Source organism: Mus caroli, unplaced genomic scaffold (assembly GCF_978045245.1).
Source record: "Mus caroli unplaced genomic scaffold, Mus_caroli_1 scaffold_8, whole genome shotgun sequence".
NCBI lineage: Eukaryota > Metazoa > Chordata > Mammalia > Rodentia > Muridae > Mus > Mus caroli.
In genome coordinates this window covers 97,669,627-97,687,063 of record NW_028227263.1, presented here as the reverse complement: position 1 = coordinate 97,687,063, position 17,437 = coordinate 97,669,627, and the positions used below count along the sequence as shown (strand labels likewise).

Genomic DNA, 17,437 nt, shown 5'->3' with positions numbered 1-17,437 from the left:
GGAAAGCCTTTGACAACAGAAAGGGAGACTACCATTCCTACCTCTCTTCCTGCTGCCCTGGAACTGTGTTTCTTGTGTATTCAGCTTTCTTTCTTTCTTTCTTTCTTTCTTTCTTTCTTTCTTTCTTTCTTTCTTTCTTTCTTTCTTTTTGTTTTTCAAGACAGGGTTTCTCTGTGTAGCCCTGGCTGTCCTGGAACTCACTTTGTAGACCAGGCTGGCCTCGAACTCAGAAATCCACCTGCCTCTGCCTCCCAAGTGCTGGGATTAAAGGCGTGCGCCACCACTGCCCAGCTGTATTCAGTTTTCTATAGATTTCTATAGCCTTAAGATGTACCGGAAACTAAGCAGAAGGTCAGGGTTGAGGAGAATTTATGGTGAGACCCCATGTACCCCAGCCCCCGACCTCCCGTAGATTTAAGGTGGCCAACTAGTTGGCCTCTCTGGGGATTCCCCCCCCCCCCCCCCGCATTTCCTTTAGCTCACTATTTTCAAATGACCTGTGACACTACAGTGTCCTTGGCTTGGAGAGCAGGTGGATGCTCTGATTTCTTACATACCCTTCCCCCTGCCAAAGCAGATTGATTTTTTTTTCCTCCCCTTGATGTGGTTCACAGGAACTCTGGAACCAGAGTTGCTAATACATGGAGTGAGAGGACCTTACTCAGCTCGCTTGGCATCTGAGAGCTCCCCTTCCCCATCTATGTAAAAGACCTTAGTACTCATAACGATAGCACAGTCGGCTGACATCCACAGGACACTGAGCCGGTGCCTGGAACCTGTTATTAAAACTCTTCTCCCTAGTCAGCGAGTGTTCACTGTTTGCATGCCTTGCCATGGTGGCTGGATCTGTGGATGTTTAGGGGAAACCCCTTCTGGGAAATTGAAAATGAGGCTGAGTTTGCTGAGAACCTTGCTTGGCCCATGCTGGCTAGTGACTGGCAGTGGCTCAAGCTGAGCATGGTGGAGCCTGGGAGGAGAGAAGGCTTTGTGTAGCTGAGGTCAGCAGACACTCTGGTGCCTGTTACAACAATGAGGGTCTGAGGCATCCAGACCAAAGCCTAGGGTTTCCAACCATACCAAGCCCCTGAAGCCAGAGGGAGAATTTCACGCTTGCTCGGAGGGACCACCTACTTGTCCAGGAGTGGGTTACCCAAATGGAACAAAGGTGCTGAGGGGTGAAACCCAAGCCCGGAGCAATCTCATCTCTGCTAAATCCTCTCTAAGCCCTCTTGGTGGGATTTCTGTTTCCCTCTCTTCATCCCAAGTGACTGGGCTTGCACCTGGCACCATCAATAGAAGTGCTTCTCCCTTGAGACCTTGTCCACAGACAACAGCAAGGAACACTATTCATACCCCCCCCCAAAAAAAACCCCAGACTTTACTGCCTGTTTCACAATGTCAGTGACACCTCCTTCCCATACCGTGCAGGTTCCTTGCAACCTGGGCTACAGCTGCCCTGAGTTGGTGCTCTCTCTTGTGTCTGGAGATCCTTGAGAACCCATCAAACCCTTTAATTCTCACAAAAAGTCTGTGAGAACTGAACCGGGTGTCATTAGCACAGTACCACATGGGAGACCTGAGTTGCCCAGAAATGAGGGTGCTCTAACAAGGTAATTGGCGCCTGGATTCCAGCAAAGACCTGTTTGGTTCTCTGCAGAGTTGGCACAATCTCTGTGTGCCTCTTGAGTTTAGGGGCATCCTGGCCCATGTCTAGGCCAATGAAACTTGCTGACTTTGGGATTTAAATTCTGCCCTTGCAAAGTTCAAATTAAACTTCTGGGTAATTTATTTATTTATTTATTTACTTTTACCAGAACTACACACAGAGTATGCTGGCCCCAGAGAGAGGTGACTGGTAGGGTTTTGTTTTGTTTTGTTGTTGTTTCTTTGGTCTCTTATGTTGTTGTTCTTCCCCACGTGCTGGGAATCCCAGGTCGTCATGCTGTTTCTCAGCTATATCCGAACCCCACGTATTTTTTTTTTAATTCAACTAGCTGTGTCTTCATGGTGTGGAACACTTCTTAGACCTTCTAGAACACTGAGTAGACGTGTAGTAAAAATCTGTGAAGTGGGCACTTGGAAGGTGGATGGCTCAGAGGATAACACTGGTAAGACACTGTCAGGACAAGCCTCATCTGGCTTCTCAGATTCTGAGGTTGATACGGGTTCCAAACCTGTATCAGACTGGGCCCAGGTAGCATGTAAGTCTGTGATTGCAAGGCTCCCAGGATTACAGTGATATAGGAGGTGGAGACAGGAAAACCTCTGGAAGCCATTGGACTAGCCTGGTGAACACATGGGTACCAGTGAACTCAGGAGAGATCCTGCCCCAAACAAGGTGGAAGATGAACACCAGACCAACCTTATCCTCTGATTTGTATTGGCTCTGTGGCCTGCAGAGCCCTCGGATATGAACACATATTATGTGTGTGTGTGTGTGTGTATGTATGTATGTATATGTATATGTATATATATATCATACATCACTTGTAACACTTGTAGTGGATACTCACAATTCACTTTGCAGGTTCCCACTTCCATGACCTTTGACCTATTTTCTCCACTCCTCAGTTTTCTCATCTCTGAATAATTATGAATTACTTATATCTATTTCATGATAACTGGGAAGTTAATATGTTAAATAACAGCTGGGCACAATACTTAGGAAGCTGTTAATGTTACTTATTGTTTTGATTATAGAAGTATGGAAATTAAAGGAAATAGGATATTGGGAATATTAACAGTCTTTCTACAGATCAATTAAAGCAGAGTTTTCTGTCATCTCCCTGGTCCTTTATGAAAAGGCCTTCTGGGAATTCTAGAAAAGCTTTTGAAAAAGGTTTCCCTAATGGGACCTTGGAGCAGTTGGGGGTTGGAGATGCTCTGAGCCAGCTGCTGGTGGGGAAATAGTTAACATACCTGTTTGGTGGGAATACAGGTAGCCGACCTTTCCCTTTCTTTTCCTGGTAAGCCTAAAGCTGGGCTTGCTCGCTCATCCATACCAGAGGACTTCATTCCAATCAGGCCTTGGGGTTTCAGGGAACAATTGCCTTGAACAATAGCCAGAAAACAAGTTCCACCAGTCTGGATTTTTTTTTTTTCTCCCTGCAACTGATTGCAGCTGGCTGGCTGAAGTGGGGGTTGGGGGCCGGTGGCAGAGTGGGCCCCACTGGGACTCCTCAGCTGAACTGGAAGAGCTAGCAGGTAAGGTCTGGTACCGCTGGTGTTGACTCCCCAGAAGTTTAGTTAACTGTAGAGATGTGGAAAGAGGGCAGGGGGCTGTGGGGGGCCTGAGATGGGTTGGAGGACACTTAAGTCTAGAGAGGATCCTGCCTCTCCTGACTCCTGAGCTCTGCTGTGCTGCTGTGCGATTTATTTTTACAATGTCATTTAGCAGGTCTTTCTCTTAAGTAAATAGCATTATCTCTGAAGGAGTCTATTTGAAAAGTATAATGATCCTCCGTCCCTCCATCCCTCCCTCCATCCCTGTAGATCCTTCAATAATTCCAGAGTTAGGCCATATAAATCTGGGTGAAAAGGTCTGAGTGTTTGTCTCTAACCTTGCCAGTCTATTTTGAGCCAGAGACAAAGTTGTAAATATGTTACCACATGGATTCAAGCTAGCTGGTTGTATTGCCGCTTTCAGCTCCCCCTCCCCCACCCCCTAACTCAAACTTGCCTTCTCCCGCCCTTGGGATGATCACTCCCCACCACACTGGGGCAAAGCCAGAAGTGTGCAAAGCTGAAGTAATTTACAACCCTATCACCTATGATTTTCATACAGACGGCCCATCCTTGGGATTCAAAAAGTGTGTTTAAAGCAACTGGGCAGCGTTTAAATCCCCGACCCAGTGAGGTCAGCAGCTCTAAGACACTGAAACTGGAGCTGTGGGTTTACGGATTTTTCTTGTGATGTTTGGGGCAAGGGTTGGGGGAAGGACCCTTCTCCTTTCACATCTGCATTTCCTCCGGGTGGGGGTGATGGTGGCAGAGAAGTTGTCTGGGCACAGTAAGAACCTTGGTTCTAGGGGAATTGCTGAGTGCTGGATGCTGGCTGCCCTGAGGTCTCTGCCCCATGTCTCTGCTTGCCAGGGAAATTTGAAAGTCTTGTGGACTTTCTTCTTGGTGACCTGGAAAGGGGTTGAATCGAATCTTCTGGGGGAGGAGGGAGTTCTAGGTCCTAAGCCTTTGGAGAAATTGAGAGTGAAAAATGTCATGACCCAATCAACATCTGGTCTATCCAAAAGATACTGTCCCTGGTGACCATAAATACCAGGGAGAAACTTATCCTCTTTCTGTGCGGATAGAATGTGGTCTTATGTAGATGCTAACATGGAGTGACCGTAAAGGTTCTATGGTAGGTTTGCAGCCTTTGAATGCATGACCCTGTGGGGCAGTGGGAATGAGCTCACTGGGGGTTATGATGGATGAGAGAGCATACCTCTGTAAAACAAAGAAAAAGACACCTGTCATTGGGCTGGAGAGATGGCTCAGTGGTTAGGAGAGACTGGCTGCTCCTCCAGAGGACTTGAGTTCTATTCCCAGCACCCACATGGAGGCTCACAGCCATATATGTAGCACTAGGTTCAGGAGGCATGATGGGTACCAGACACACAAGTGGTGCACAGACATAGTTGCAGGCAAAACACACACGTACACTCATGTAAAAATGCAAAATATAAAAAAAAAAACAACTAAATAAAATGCACCTCAGGTTAATCTGAGTGAAGTGAGTGAGGAGGAGGAGGAGGAGGAACAGGAGGAGGAGGAGCTGGGCCTTAGAACGGTGGCTGATTGGTAGTAAGTATCACTGAGTGGGCGAGGAGACCCCATTGTGGACAGCAGTGTGCTGATGTGTCTCGTTTTAGCTTTCCTCTGAACTGAGCCTCCTTCGTTATTGGTCTGAAAGGAACCTTCTGGGCCTTAGTCCAATTCTTGCTTATAAAGAAGAGGAGCCCAGAGCCTGGAGAAGACAGGCCTCATCTGAACTCTCCTAGGACACGGGTCTGGGGAGCACCAAGAGGCTTGGGCTGTACACTGTGTATGCTGGCATGAGAGAGCAGTGAGCAAAGGGCCCATTGACCTGGGCTCGGAACAGGGCCAGAGTGTGCTGTGCTACAACTTGGCTGTAGCTGTAGGAGACCAGAGCCATCTGGAACCAGTACCATATATATATACCTAATGCCCTCTGCCAACTCTCTAATTTGCATTAAATTTATTTTCCAAATTGTTCCTTTTTTAAAGATTTGTTTATTTATTACATGTAAGTACACTGTAGCTGTCTTCAGACACACCAGAAGAGGGCATCAGATCTCTTTAAGGATGGTTGTGAGCCACCATGTGGTTGCTGGGATTTGAACTCAGAACCTTTGGAAGAGCAATCAGTGGTCTTAACCACTGAGCTATCTCTCCAGTCCTCCAAAATGTTCTTACTGGACAGAAACATTGGGTAGGCAGTCGAGCAATCAGTGGTCTTAACCACTGAGCTATCTCTCCAGTCCTCCAAAATGTTCTTACTGGACAGAAACATTGGGTAGGCAGTCAGGGATCACTCTTTTTTTTTTTTTTCTCGAGACAGGGTTTCTCTGTATAGCCCTGGCTGTCCTGGAACTCACTCTGTAGACCAGGCTGGCCTCGAACTCAGAAATCCGCCTGCCTCTGCCTCCCAAGTGCTGGGATTAAAGGCATGTGCCACCACAGCCAGGCTCAGGGATCACTCTTGAGTCATGTGTGACCCCATTCCTCACACAGTGCCTGGCAGCTGGAGGTGCTGGCTGACTAGATGGATGAATAAGTACAGGATACTGGCTTAGTGGTCAAAATTGTTCAGTCTAAAGTTCTTAAAGAAAAGTGTTTGACAGTCTGGGAGTGGTAGCACATGCCTGTAACCCCAGCACTTGCCAGGCAGAAGGCGCACCAGGAGTTCAGGATCCCCTTCAGCTTCTCCAGGCCAACCTGAGCTACGTGAGACCCTGGATTTAAAAAATGTGCATGTGTACATTAAAAATGTGCATATATATATATCAGATATATGCAATACAGATATATAGATATATATTTAAGTGTATGTGTATGTATTTGTCTATTTTATGGAATCCCACCCACTCATTGATTAAAAGTAGGTGATTGTCTTTAAAGTTGATCATTTATAGCTCCGGGGGTTGGGTTGTTCATTGAGAGGAAATCACATGACTGCCCACGGCTGGGAAGTGGAGCTTCTGTGTCGACACCTTCTATGAATCTATGCATGCGTCCTTGCTATTACCGGGCCAGAGAATTGACCAGGCATATCTGGGATCTGCATTGAAATTTAAAAAGAGAGACAGGACTACCTGGATGGCTCAGCAGGTAAACATGGTTTACTGCCAATCCTGACTACCTGAGAGCAGTTCTCAGGACCCACAGGATAGAAAAAGAGAACTGACTCCTGCAAGTTACCCTCTGACCTCTCCACCTATGTGCTGTGGCACCTACACACACACATCTACTACTACTACTAAATGTAATTTTTAGAAATTTAAGGGGAGGGGCTTAAGAGATGGCTGTGCTTTTTTTCTTCCCAGTTCCCTTGTCAGGCAACTCCTAACTGCTTGTGACTCTAGCTCCAGGGGATGAGGAAAGAGGATGGGAGAAGAGAAAGGCAATACAAAGGAGAGGGGAGCAGGTCAGGTTATGGAAATCCCGCCTCTGCAGGCAGCTGGAGGACTGTCTTTGTTAATGCTGCTTTGAAAGCCTGGAAGTGCAGAGCTAAGGGGAGCACAGGAAAAGCTGCTGGGGAGCCAGGAGGAGCTGGCTAGGGCTGGTCGGTTTGTTTACATAAATGACCAAGTATTCCATGATTGCCTTGAGTTTGGTCGGTATGGAGTAGTTTTGAACATGTGATCCTCCTGCCTCCACTTCCTGAGTGCTTGGATTATAGGTGTGTGTCACCAGGCCCTGCTTATTACAACACTGGGGACCAACCTTGGTGCTGTGTGTAAGCCAGGCAAAACTGAGCTTCCTCCCCAGCCTCCATCTGCCTTGATAGATGGAGGTCAGAAGAGGACCTGTGGGATGCAAACAGCCTCTTACAGTTAATGTATGGGAATAATCAAAAAAAAACTGAAGCCTTGGTGTTTAGACTGGGATTTCCTTACAAGTCTGAAATCCAAAACTATTTCTATGTAAATTCAGATGATTTCAGGGTTAGAGAGATGGCTTCCTGGTCCTGAGTGCTGGCTGCGGTGGCCGAGATTCAGGGTTTGTGTTCTCAGCTCTGACACAGTGGCTCACAACCACCTGGAACTACAGTCCCAGAGGGTTCAACACCCTCTCCGGCCTCTATGTGTACCAGGCACACAGGTGGTATACATATATACTTGCAGGCTAAACACTCATGTTCATAAATGAAAATAAATGTGAAAAAAAATTTTAACAAAAATATAGTTTCTTGTTGCTGACTTGGCTGATTTACCTAAACAGGTAAACAAATCTGCAAACTTGAATAGTTAAATCTCTTTAAACATTTTGAAGTGTGTTTATAAATTGAATATACCCAGGTCCCTCCCATAAGTTCTCCACATTTCCAGTAAGGCAGATAGCACTGGAATGAGTAAAGTCTTTAGGCATTTAACTCTTGATAGCAAATAAATGAGATCGTTTATTTTAACTTCAATTGTTAAGTAAGGAACTATCAACATTTCAATTCTTTTTTGTTGTTGTTGTTGTTTAGTTTTGGTTTGGTTTGGTTTGTTTTTTTTCGGAGACAGGATTTCTCTGTATAGCCCTGACTGTCCTGGAACACATTTTATAGACCAGGCTGGTCTCGAACTCAGAAATCTGCCTGCCTCTGCCTCCCAAGTGATGGAATTAAAGGCGTGTGCCACTGCTGCCCGGCTTAACATTTCAATTCTTTTCTTATTTTTTTCTTTACACGTATGGGTATTTTGCCTGCGTGTATGTAAGTACACCATGTGTGTACAGTGCCAAGGGAGGCCAGATACCCTCCCTGATGTGTCTGCACAGGCTGTTGTGAGCAACCGTATAGGTGGTGAGAAATAAGCCCTGACCCTCTGCAAGGACAGCCAGTGTTCTTACCTGCTGAGCCATCTCTTTAGCCCCTCAATTTTTTTTGTAACCATACTCTAGTTTTTAAATCTTTCATCTTAATCTCTTGTCTCTTAAAACTAGAAGTTGGAGGTGGAGAGATTTTCCAGAGGACCCTATATTTGATTTCTACCACCTACATGGTGGCTTTCAACTGTCTAATTCCAGTTCCAAGGGATCCAATGTCCTCTTCTGCCCTTTGTGGGCACCAGGCACATACATGGTATAAAGACATACATGCAGGAAAACACTCATATACATTAGATAAATAACCACACATACACACACACACACACACACACACACACACACACACACATATATATACTTTTGTTTTTTGGAGACAGGGTTTCTCTGTGTAGTCCTGGCTATCCTGGAACTCACTATGTAGACCAGGCTAGCCTTGTACTCAACTCAAGAGATTCACCTGTCTCTCCCTCCCAAGTGCTGGGATTAAAGGTGTGCATCACCAGACCATCACAAATAAATTTCTTATAGCTGTGGCGTTGTCACAAGGCTGTTTTGTAATGCGCTCGAATGTTTCCATACTTCGTGGATTCACACCATGACTTTGCTTTAAAAACCATATTCTCCTGACTCTTGTCATCTCTAGTGGGCTGGTTTGTCAGATTTAAGGCTAGAACCCAGACGTGGTCAGATCCCACTTGAGAATGACCATCCTATTTCCAAGGGGATCTTTCCGTGTCAATGACCACTGGGGTTTCCTGCTCAAATTCCATCTCCCCGTTCCTCAGTAAATACATATCTGGATTTTTGTTTTGCTTTGTTTTCCAAGACAGGGTTTCTCTGTGTAGCCCTGGCTGCCCTGGAACTCACTATGTAGACCAGGCTGGCCTCAAACTCAGAAACCCACCTGCCTCTGCCTTCCAAGTGCTGGGGTTAAAGGCGTGAGCCACCACTGCCCATCTACAACTTCTGGATTTCCCTCAAATCCCAGCCTTAATCGATTCTTATAATTCAATACCGATTGCCTGATTTGAGGTCATGGACTCTGGCTCCCTGTCCAGGTTGTACCGGTTTCCTGCCGGCTTGACTGCCTCCACTTGGTTGGTGTCCTTCCTGTTTAGTTGACCTCTTGTTTTCCACATTCTTCATGTCTGACTATCAGCTATATGTCTGGAGTCACTTTCAAGTTGCACTTCCCTGATAGTTGGTTAGCAAGCACGTTTACCAATAACAAGCCTAAACAAAATAGCTTTGGGCAAGAGTAGGGCACCTGATCCTCACACTTCCGTGGGTATTTCTGGCTCCAGGTCTGGCTGGAAGCTGGTGGACCAGCCATGCCTAAGGACCGCCCCTTCCCTCCCTCCCTCCCTCCCTCCCTCCCTCCCTTCCACCATAGGTGCCATGGAGACTTTGCTCTCTCTCTCTTCTGTTCTCTATGTGCACATCAACTTCACGGCTCTCCTGTGTTGTGTGCAAAGCTCCGGGCTGACTTTTGAAAGCTAGGTGGGCATGCTGAGCAACTAAACTGAAAGCAGGCTTTCCTAGAGACCCCTTTCTCTTCCCTGGCCAGCAGAACTCAGGATGCAGGGGCCGGTGCTTTGCAAGCTAGGGGAATGAACTACAACGTCTTTTGAGTTGTGCACATGTGTGCAAACGTGCCTGCCAGTGAGTGTGCGAGTGTGCATATAGGAGAGACTCTTAGTTTTTTTTTAATCTCAGTCACCTGACACCTTGAAGGCTTTCAGCAGTAGTCACCGTGGAAGGCCACATGGCCCAGTAATCTCACGGCCTGAGTATCAGTCCTGTCCATCCTGCCTTGGATGACCTTGAACCAGATTCTGGGCCTCCTGGGGGAAATGGATTGTATTGTATTTGGTGTACTCAGAGAATGTTTAGGGGGAAGCTGTCTGGTTGTCACAGTGAAGAGTGTGACACTGGAGTCAAGATGACCGGATTCTGGCCCACTCATGTCTCTCTAGCTGACCACCTTGCTGAGCCTTAGTTTCTCTGGCTGTACAGTCGAGAAGCAGTGCTACTTACTATTGCCATGGGCTGATCTAGAACAGCATCACGTCGATGTCGGCAGCTTACTTTATGGAGTTTTCAATTCATCGAGTACCTATTAAACACTTTCTGTATACCTACCATCCCACAAACAAGTAAGAATAATATACCATATTGGGATAATGGAACACAGTGGCTTGCTAGATAACGGATGATGGCATCTCTGAAGTAATGACACATTCACTGAGATAAGATAAGATTGCAGGGACAACCAATGAAAGCCTCCCTGCTGAAGACAAATAGTCCTGGCTTAGAAGGGACAGAAGCTCTTATGGTCAGAGGCAAGTGCACAGTGGAGACAGGGCTGCAAGATAGGATTGGAGAGGGACAGCAGATACCCCTGGGGGAGGGCAGGAGTGCCAGCTAGAGACATTAAGGAGAGGAGTGGCCAGGCTCAGGGGATGTTACAGGTTACTCAGGCTGCTATGGGAGGGTGGCTGAGTGGAAATCACAGAGTAGGGAAGGATGAGCTGGCCCGTGTGTAGTGACCCAGGCAGAGCACCATAAACTGTGGGGTGTGACAGGCTACACTGCACATGGACGGGACATTTTGCAAAGAGCAGTGGTAAGACCAGATGCTGGTTTGAATGTGGTAGGGTTGGGAGGTAGCAGACAGTGGCAGGAACCCAAGGATGGAGGATCCTTGCCAGGTTGGAAGCAGGAAGGGGTTGAGCTCTGCCTGTCTGAAACTTGGGAAGGGAAGAATCATGCTTTGAGTAGACTTACAAAGGCAGACCTAGTGCTAGGATGGGCTGGTCTCTGGTGACACTCTCCTGCTTAGGTGTTTGTCCAGAGCGCTCACATAGCAGCTCTCCTGCTCCGCTCCCCCTCCTCCTGCAAAGGGACTGCATTGAATTTTGCCCATCATTCAGATCCTGCCCTGCCAATCTGGCCTTGTCCCCATCCCTGGGGGAGGAGTGATTACCTTGAGCAGGGAAGAGGGAAGGGACTAGACCAAGGAAGGTCTGTAGCCTCTGCTCATGAATCCACCTGCTCCGAAGAAATGGGACCAGCCCCTTCATTCAGGTGGCCCTCGTAGCTAAGGCCCATCCGAGTGGGAGCCCTCTGGAAGACATTCGGTCGCAAGCCGGGCCTTTTCCTAGTCCAGTTTATCTGCCCAAGTTGTTAGGCTGCATTAGAATGTCGAGAGGCTCCTTGGCTCAGGATGTTTTTATTGTTGGCAGCTGGGATGACAGCAGCTCCGTCAGCAGCGGCATCAGCGACACCATAGACAACCTCAGCACGGATGACATCAACACCAGCTCCTCCATCAGCTCCTACGCCAACACGCCTGCCTCCTCCCGGAGAAACCTGGATGTTCAGGTAAGGGGCGAGAGAGGCCTTCCCAGGCTCCTCCAGCCTCCACGCTAGCCAGCCCAAGCTTGGCCTTGCTGATCAGAATTCCCATGCTGATGAGGAGAGGTCCAGCCCCTAACATCCCTGTCTCCTCACTGCAGGGAAAGAAGGCTAGGCAGTGGGCAGTACAGATGGGCAAAGGAACAAGACCATGTTTTCTTCCTGGACCTCAGCTTGTTTCTAAGTAAATAAGCAGGGGTCAGAAATCTATGTGTGGGTGGGCATCTGTACTGTCAGTGCTACAGAGGCAGACACAGGTGGATCCCTAGGGCTCACTGCCCAGCCAGCGTAGCCTAGATAGCAAGCATCAGGGCTATGAACGTCCCTGTCTCAAACAAAACAAAATGGCAGGCAGCACTTGAGGAACGGATGCTCAAGGGTGTCTTGTAGCCTACACATGTGTGCTCACGCTTGTTCACACACACCCATGCCCTTAACATGTGTACTCAAGTATCTACACACACACATACCTTTTTAAAATTGAAGCTAATAAGCACAGGGCAGTTGGTTCCCCTAGCGTGGTTCTAGCAACGTGTATCTCCTCTCTGCCCCATGAGCCATTGCTGTCTCTGAGCTCAGGTCTGTCTCTAGGGAGTGGAGCCAAGGTTTAAGGTTGAGAACTGCCAGCTGTGGCAGCTGTGGCAGCTGTGGCTCCCATCCCTTGCTACTGTGTGATACTAATTACTCTTGTTAGAAATAGCTTTCTGTCTTTGTTTTTTAGGCAGGTTCTTCTGCTCTTTTATCCTAATGCTACATTCTGAGTGCTGGAATGGCCAGTGTGACTCACACCTTGCTTTATGCAGTACTGGGGATCTAAACCTAGGACCTTCCCTCATGCTAGGAGACCTTTCTACCCACGGAGCCACATCCCTTCTTATTTTTGTTTTTGTTTTTTGTTTTTGTCTTTTGTCTTTTGTCTTTTGTTTTTGAGGAGGTGAGGGGATTAGGGTGTTGGTTTGGTTTTGATTTTTGTTTAGTTTTTGGTGTTTTGTTTTGTGGGTTGATTGGTAAGAGTTTTAATCACCAACATGCCTCTGCGATACGTATTGCCCTTGGTGTGTATGTAGCCTGATTTTACATGCAGTAAGTCACTAACTTCATTTGGTCTAAATAAAGTATAAGAGTCAGTGGTTTATACTTTTGCTGTAAAACAAAGATTTAGAAGTAAAGTGGTCAGCTGGGTGTGGTGGCCCAGACATTTAATTCCAGCACTCAGAAGGCAGAGGTAGGCTGATCTCTCTGAGTTCAAGGCCATCCTGGTCTACAGAGTGAGTCCCAGGACAGCCAGGGCTACACAGAGAAACCCTGCCTCAAAAAAACCAAAACAACAAACAAACAAACAAACAAACACAATATAACAAAAAGAAAAGAAAAAGATGGCTATGGTGACATAGGTGTGTCATCTCAGCAAGCAAGAAGGTGAGGCAGGAGGATTGAATGCCACAAGTCCGAGGGCCAGAGTGGCTCAAGTAGAAAACAAAACACTCCAAAACTTTAGATCATTTGAGTCAAAACCCCTAGAAACTTGCCAGTGAAAACTAAGCTCATCGCTGGTGGTGGAGGCTCAGCTCTTTAATCCCAGAGAGACACTGTCTTGGAAAAAAAAAGGAAGGAAGGAAGGAAGGAAGGAAGGAAGGAAGGAAGGAAGGAAGGAAGGAAGGACAAACCCAGCAAACAGGTCACAAGAGCATCTTTCTCTAAAAAGAGATAATACTCAATGTGCAGAGTGGCCAGTGCCCCTAGGCTTCTACGCACGCGCAGGAATGCAGTTCCCCCTCACCACCCACCCGGCCCTGGAAGAAACTTGCAGGTATTCTAGCACTGCCTTTCGCATATTGGCTTGTACTCACGTGCAGGAGATGCGTCTCCGCCCTCTTAACACTGCTCTCCCAGAAACCCTGAAACCAGCAGCTACGACTTCTGTTTAGTTTTTGAGAAAGTTTTAATGGGATCCAGGTTGGCCTAGAATCCTCTTGTCTCTACCTCAGAAGTATTGAGCTCTCATGTATGCACCGCCACATCTAGCTTTAATTTTTTTAAGAATTGTATTCTGCAGCCGGGCAGTGGTGGCACACACCTTTAATCCCAGCACTTGGGAGGCAGGGGCAGGCGGATTTCTGAGTTCGAGACCAACCTGGTCTATAGAGTAAGTTCCAGGTCAGCCAGGGCTACACAGAGAAACCCTGTCTCGAAAAACCTAAAAAAAAAAAAAGAAAGAAAGAAAGAAAGAGAGAGAGAGAGAGAGAGAGAGAGAGAGAGAGAAAGAAAGAAAGAAAGAAAGAAAGAAAGAAAGAAAGAAAGAAAGAAAGAAAGAAAGAAAGAAAAGAATTGTATTCTGCACATGAAAACATATACTTAGCTCCCCAGGGGTGGGGTGGGGGTGGGGATGGAGGGTCAGACGCTATTTCTTTACAGAAGCAAGTTCCTTTGTACAGGTGACCCATGAGCGGTGTGTAACAGTGGCCACCAGCCAGCTGTATTACTCCAGGATTTTACATTTCAGATACAGCTCAGTTCTACAGATGGACTCACTGTATTCCTGGAAGCCTGGACTTGACTCTGTAAGCCCATTTTATTGCAGGCCAAGTATGGTGTCCTCGTGGCTTGCTGCCAGCACAAGGTCAGCTGTGGCAGTTCTGGCATGGGTGAACCATTTGGTCCCTCCCTCCCGTGGGGCCTGATGTTTTAGGTGAACTGCTGGGATGGCCTGGGATTACCACCACCTAACTACCAGGCCTGCCCTCTCTCTTCTCTCCCATTCTTCCCACAGCCTCTTCTTCTTCCATTGCTTTTTACTCTGTACAGATGGGGGCCATGTTGGAAGCCTCTGTTTCAAGAGTCTCTTCTTTGAGGATAGGGCTAAAGAAAAGCTGTGTTGGCAGTGTGGGGGTTAATTCTGTCCTACAGAAATGTAGCTGCAGACTACCCGGGCACATGTTTTAGGCATTGCTTTTGTGATTACCTGTTACATCTTGCACTCTCATTTTAGCCCAAAATTGCAGTGTGTGTGTGTGTGTGTGTGTGTGTGTGTGTGTGTGTTGTTACCCAGACAATAAACAGTGGGCACTAAGATTTTGGGGGTAGCACTTTGTGTCCTGGTCCTGGTGGTAGTTGTGTATGCTCATTTTCTGGAATTTTTCAAGCTGTGTACATAAGATTCAGTACCTTACTATAAGAATACGACACTTGGGCTGGTGAGATGGCTCAGTGGGTAAGAGCACCCGACTGCTCTTCCGAAGGTCCAGAGTTCAAATCCCAGCAACCACATGGTGGCTCACAACCACCCGAAATGAGATCTGACGCCCTCTTCTGGTGTGTCTGAAGACAGCTACAGTGTACTTACATGTAATAAATAAAAATAAATCTTTAAAAAAAAAAAAAAAGAATACGACACTTATGAGGTTGAGAGATGGCTCATTGGCTAAGAACACGTGTGACTCTTAGAGAGGATCCAAGTTCAGGTCCCAGCACCCATGTTGTGTGGCTCATACTACCTTTAAGTCTTAATTGCAGGGGACTCTGCACCCTATCCTAGGCTCTGTAGTCACAAGCACTTATATGCTTGCAAGCACACACACACACTAAAAAGAAAACTTTTTAAAAAAACAATATGACATCTACAGAGTGACTGCTTTCCTGACCCATACAAAACCCTGCGTTGGATTCCCAGCAGCAGCACGTTAATAGTGTGCGGTGAGCTGCGTTTGTAATCTCAGCACTTGGGAGATGGAGGCAGGAGGATCAGTACCATCAGCCTTGTTACATAATGAGTTTCAGGCCAGCTGGGGCGATAGGATATATGAAACCTTACCCCAGAATTACACATGCACACTCTTTGAGTGCACATAGCACCTAAATAAATAATAGTATTTTCAAAACAAACTCGAAGCCATACTCGCTGAGAACGATCACTGATTGGTGTTTAGACACAAGTTAGGAACACTTAGCCAGCCTAGGTCCCTGCTACCTATTGGATACTAAACATCTGAAGGGAAGCAGGGGGACCTGGGACATCAGTCAGAAAACCCTCCTATCTGCTTCCTTTTCACGGGCTGGTGTTTGTCCACAGATCTTACTGATGCCAAATATCTGAGCTTGGTGCAGGCAAAGACCTTCCCTTTTGAGAAGCACTTTTCTCTCTCCTCACAGATGTCACAGGGCGAAGTGTGAAGGCTACTTACACAGATATCTTAGACAAGATCAGAAGTAATTTTATGGGACATGAAGGGTTCACTATTCAGTGGGCCTATTACTCGTTCTCTTACAGATCTACCCAAGTTTAAAATATGAAATTACGAGCTGAAGTAGGTCTGGGTAGCAGAAATGCTGGCTACAGCAGAGGGTACCCAGATGCCTATTGTCAGGATGCTTCTAAATGGACTTTTCGTGACATTCTCTTTGTTCCTGTCCAGGGAGCATCTCAAAATATTAGATTCCACATTCCGGCAGCCTTGCGCCTCCTCCCCCACAGGCTGGCAGGGATGCTAAGGGCCATTACCCCTCTTTGAGTGGATGGAGCTCGGAAGATGCGCCCGCACCCTCCCACTCCTTGGTGCGTGCATCAGGGGTCTTGTCACACAATGCTTTACCCTGGGCGAGTGAGTGGGCTACACTCAGGCAGGACACACAAGACAAGAGAGGGCTTGGCATTCCCCCAGGAAACACTGTCTGCCTGGCCCCACATCTGAGAAGGGGATTTTCTTTTTCTGGAAAGCACAAAGAGCAGCCTGGTGTGCTGATGGAAAGAGGAGAAGGCAGAGGAGGTGTGGATCACTGAGGGAGTAAACCTTCCTTTAAGGGACTCTGTCTCCTCTGAGACGCTGAGAGACATTGAAGATGCCCCACAAGGTTTTCATGGCCTGTTTACGGGTATCCTGATCCCCTGCACTCATGGCTCAGTGTTAGAGACAAAGTCCTCTGAATGAGACCTGAGCCCCTCCGCATGACTTCTAGGAGAGCTGGTGAGTCCAACAGTGGCATCAGAGAGGAGGGTGACATTGAAGTCAAATGTTCTGGGGTTGAGTTTTTCACTATGTGACATCCTGGGATGATGGTCCAGTCAGATCCTTAGAGCCTTTGTCATCTCATCCACAAAATAATAGCCGCTAGACCAGCACGGGAGGTATGTCAGCAGCGGGCCAATTCTGGGCACGATTTTCCTTCCCAGAGCCCAAGGTGATGAGCTGCTCAGAGGTCCCTCTTATCTTTCTGCACCTTAACTGCCCCTTTCTCTGTCTCCCTCTTGCACCTGTAATGGAAGCACAAAGGATAGCACGCTGTTGTGTGTTTTGCTTGTAGTTCCAGAGCTGCCTGCCTTCCGTTCTGCAGCTTCTTGGTCTCCAGGCACCATGTTGGTACACAGAGTTTTAACAAGCACACATATGCCTGCTGTGTATTCATCTATATGTTTGGGCCATGGCCACTCAGTCTTCCACGCTTTGGGGGAGACACTAATCCAGGTGCTAGGTAGGGGTGGTGAGCTGCCTATGTCAACATCATCTTTCATTTTAGTGCCTAAAGTTTTTGTTGTTGTTTTGCTTTGTTTTTAAACAAAATCCAGAGTGGGTTAAAAAAAAAACTATACAACTGTCAGTTTATTTATTTATCTCTAAAGGCAACAAAGTTATGGCTAACGTAGCCGGGATTGCTGTCTTGTGTGTCCCAGGCTATCACGACGGCAGGCTCAATTTAGCTGGAGACAGGCAGGCTGCTATCTTCCAACCTCCCTCGGAATCACTGCTTCTGACTCCGGGCCCATTACTTCTCAAACCTGGGCTTTCGTAGAAGCTGTGCCCAGTAGGAATAACAGTGCAACCTCAGGGGATGAGCTGAAAGTGTCTGAGAGTCATAATATCTGGGGACACAAGTTACAGGTGACGTTGCTGTAATTCTTTACATTTGTATAGGCTCCGACTTAAAGCCCTTGCAGCATCTAGGCCCACAAAGGGATTCAGTGTCTAGAGAC

The 17,437-nt window shown here is 47.1% G+C and overlaps 1 protein-coding gene across 5 annotated transcripts in view; it reads left to right on the top strand.

Moving 5' to 3' along the window:
• Nav2 (neuron navigator 2) overlaps positions 1-17,437 on the top strand; it is a 373,079-nt gene that overhangs the window by 288,171 nt on the left and 67,471 nt on the right. For all 5 annotated transcript variants that reach the window (XM_085841707.1, XM_085841706.1, XM_085841708.1 and 2 more), the window contains one exon: positions 11,301-11,439. In XM_085841707.1, coding sequence (XP_085697833.1) covers positions 11,301-11,439 — 139 coding nt within the window. The remainder of the gene's footprint in view (positions 1-11,300; positions 11,440-17,437) is intronic.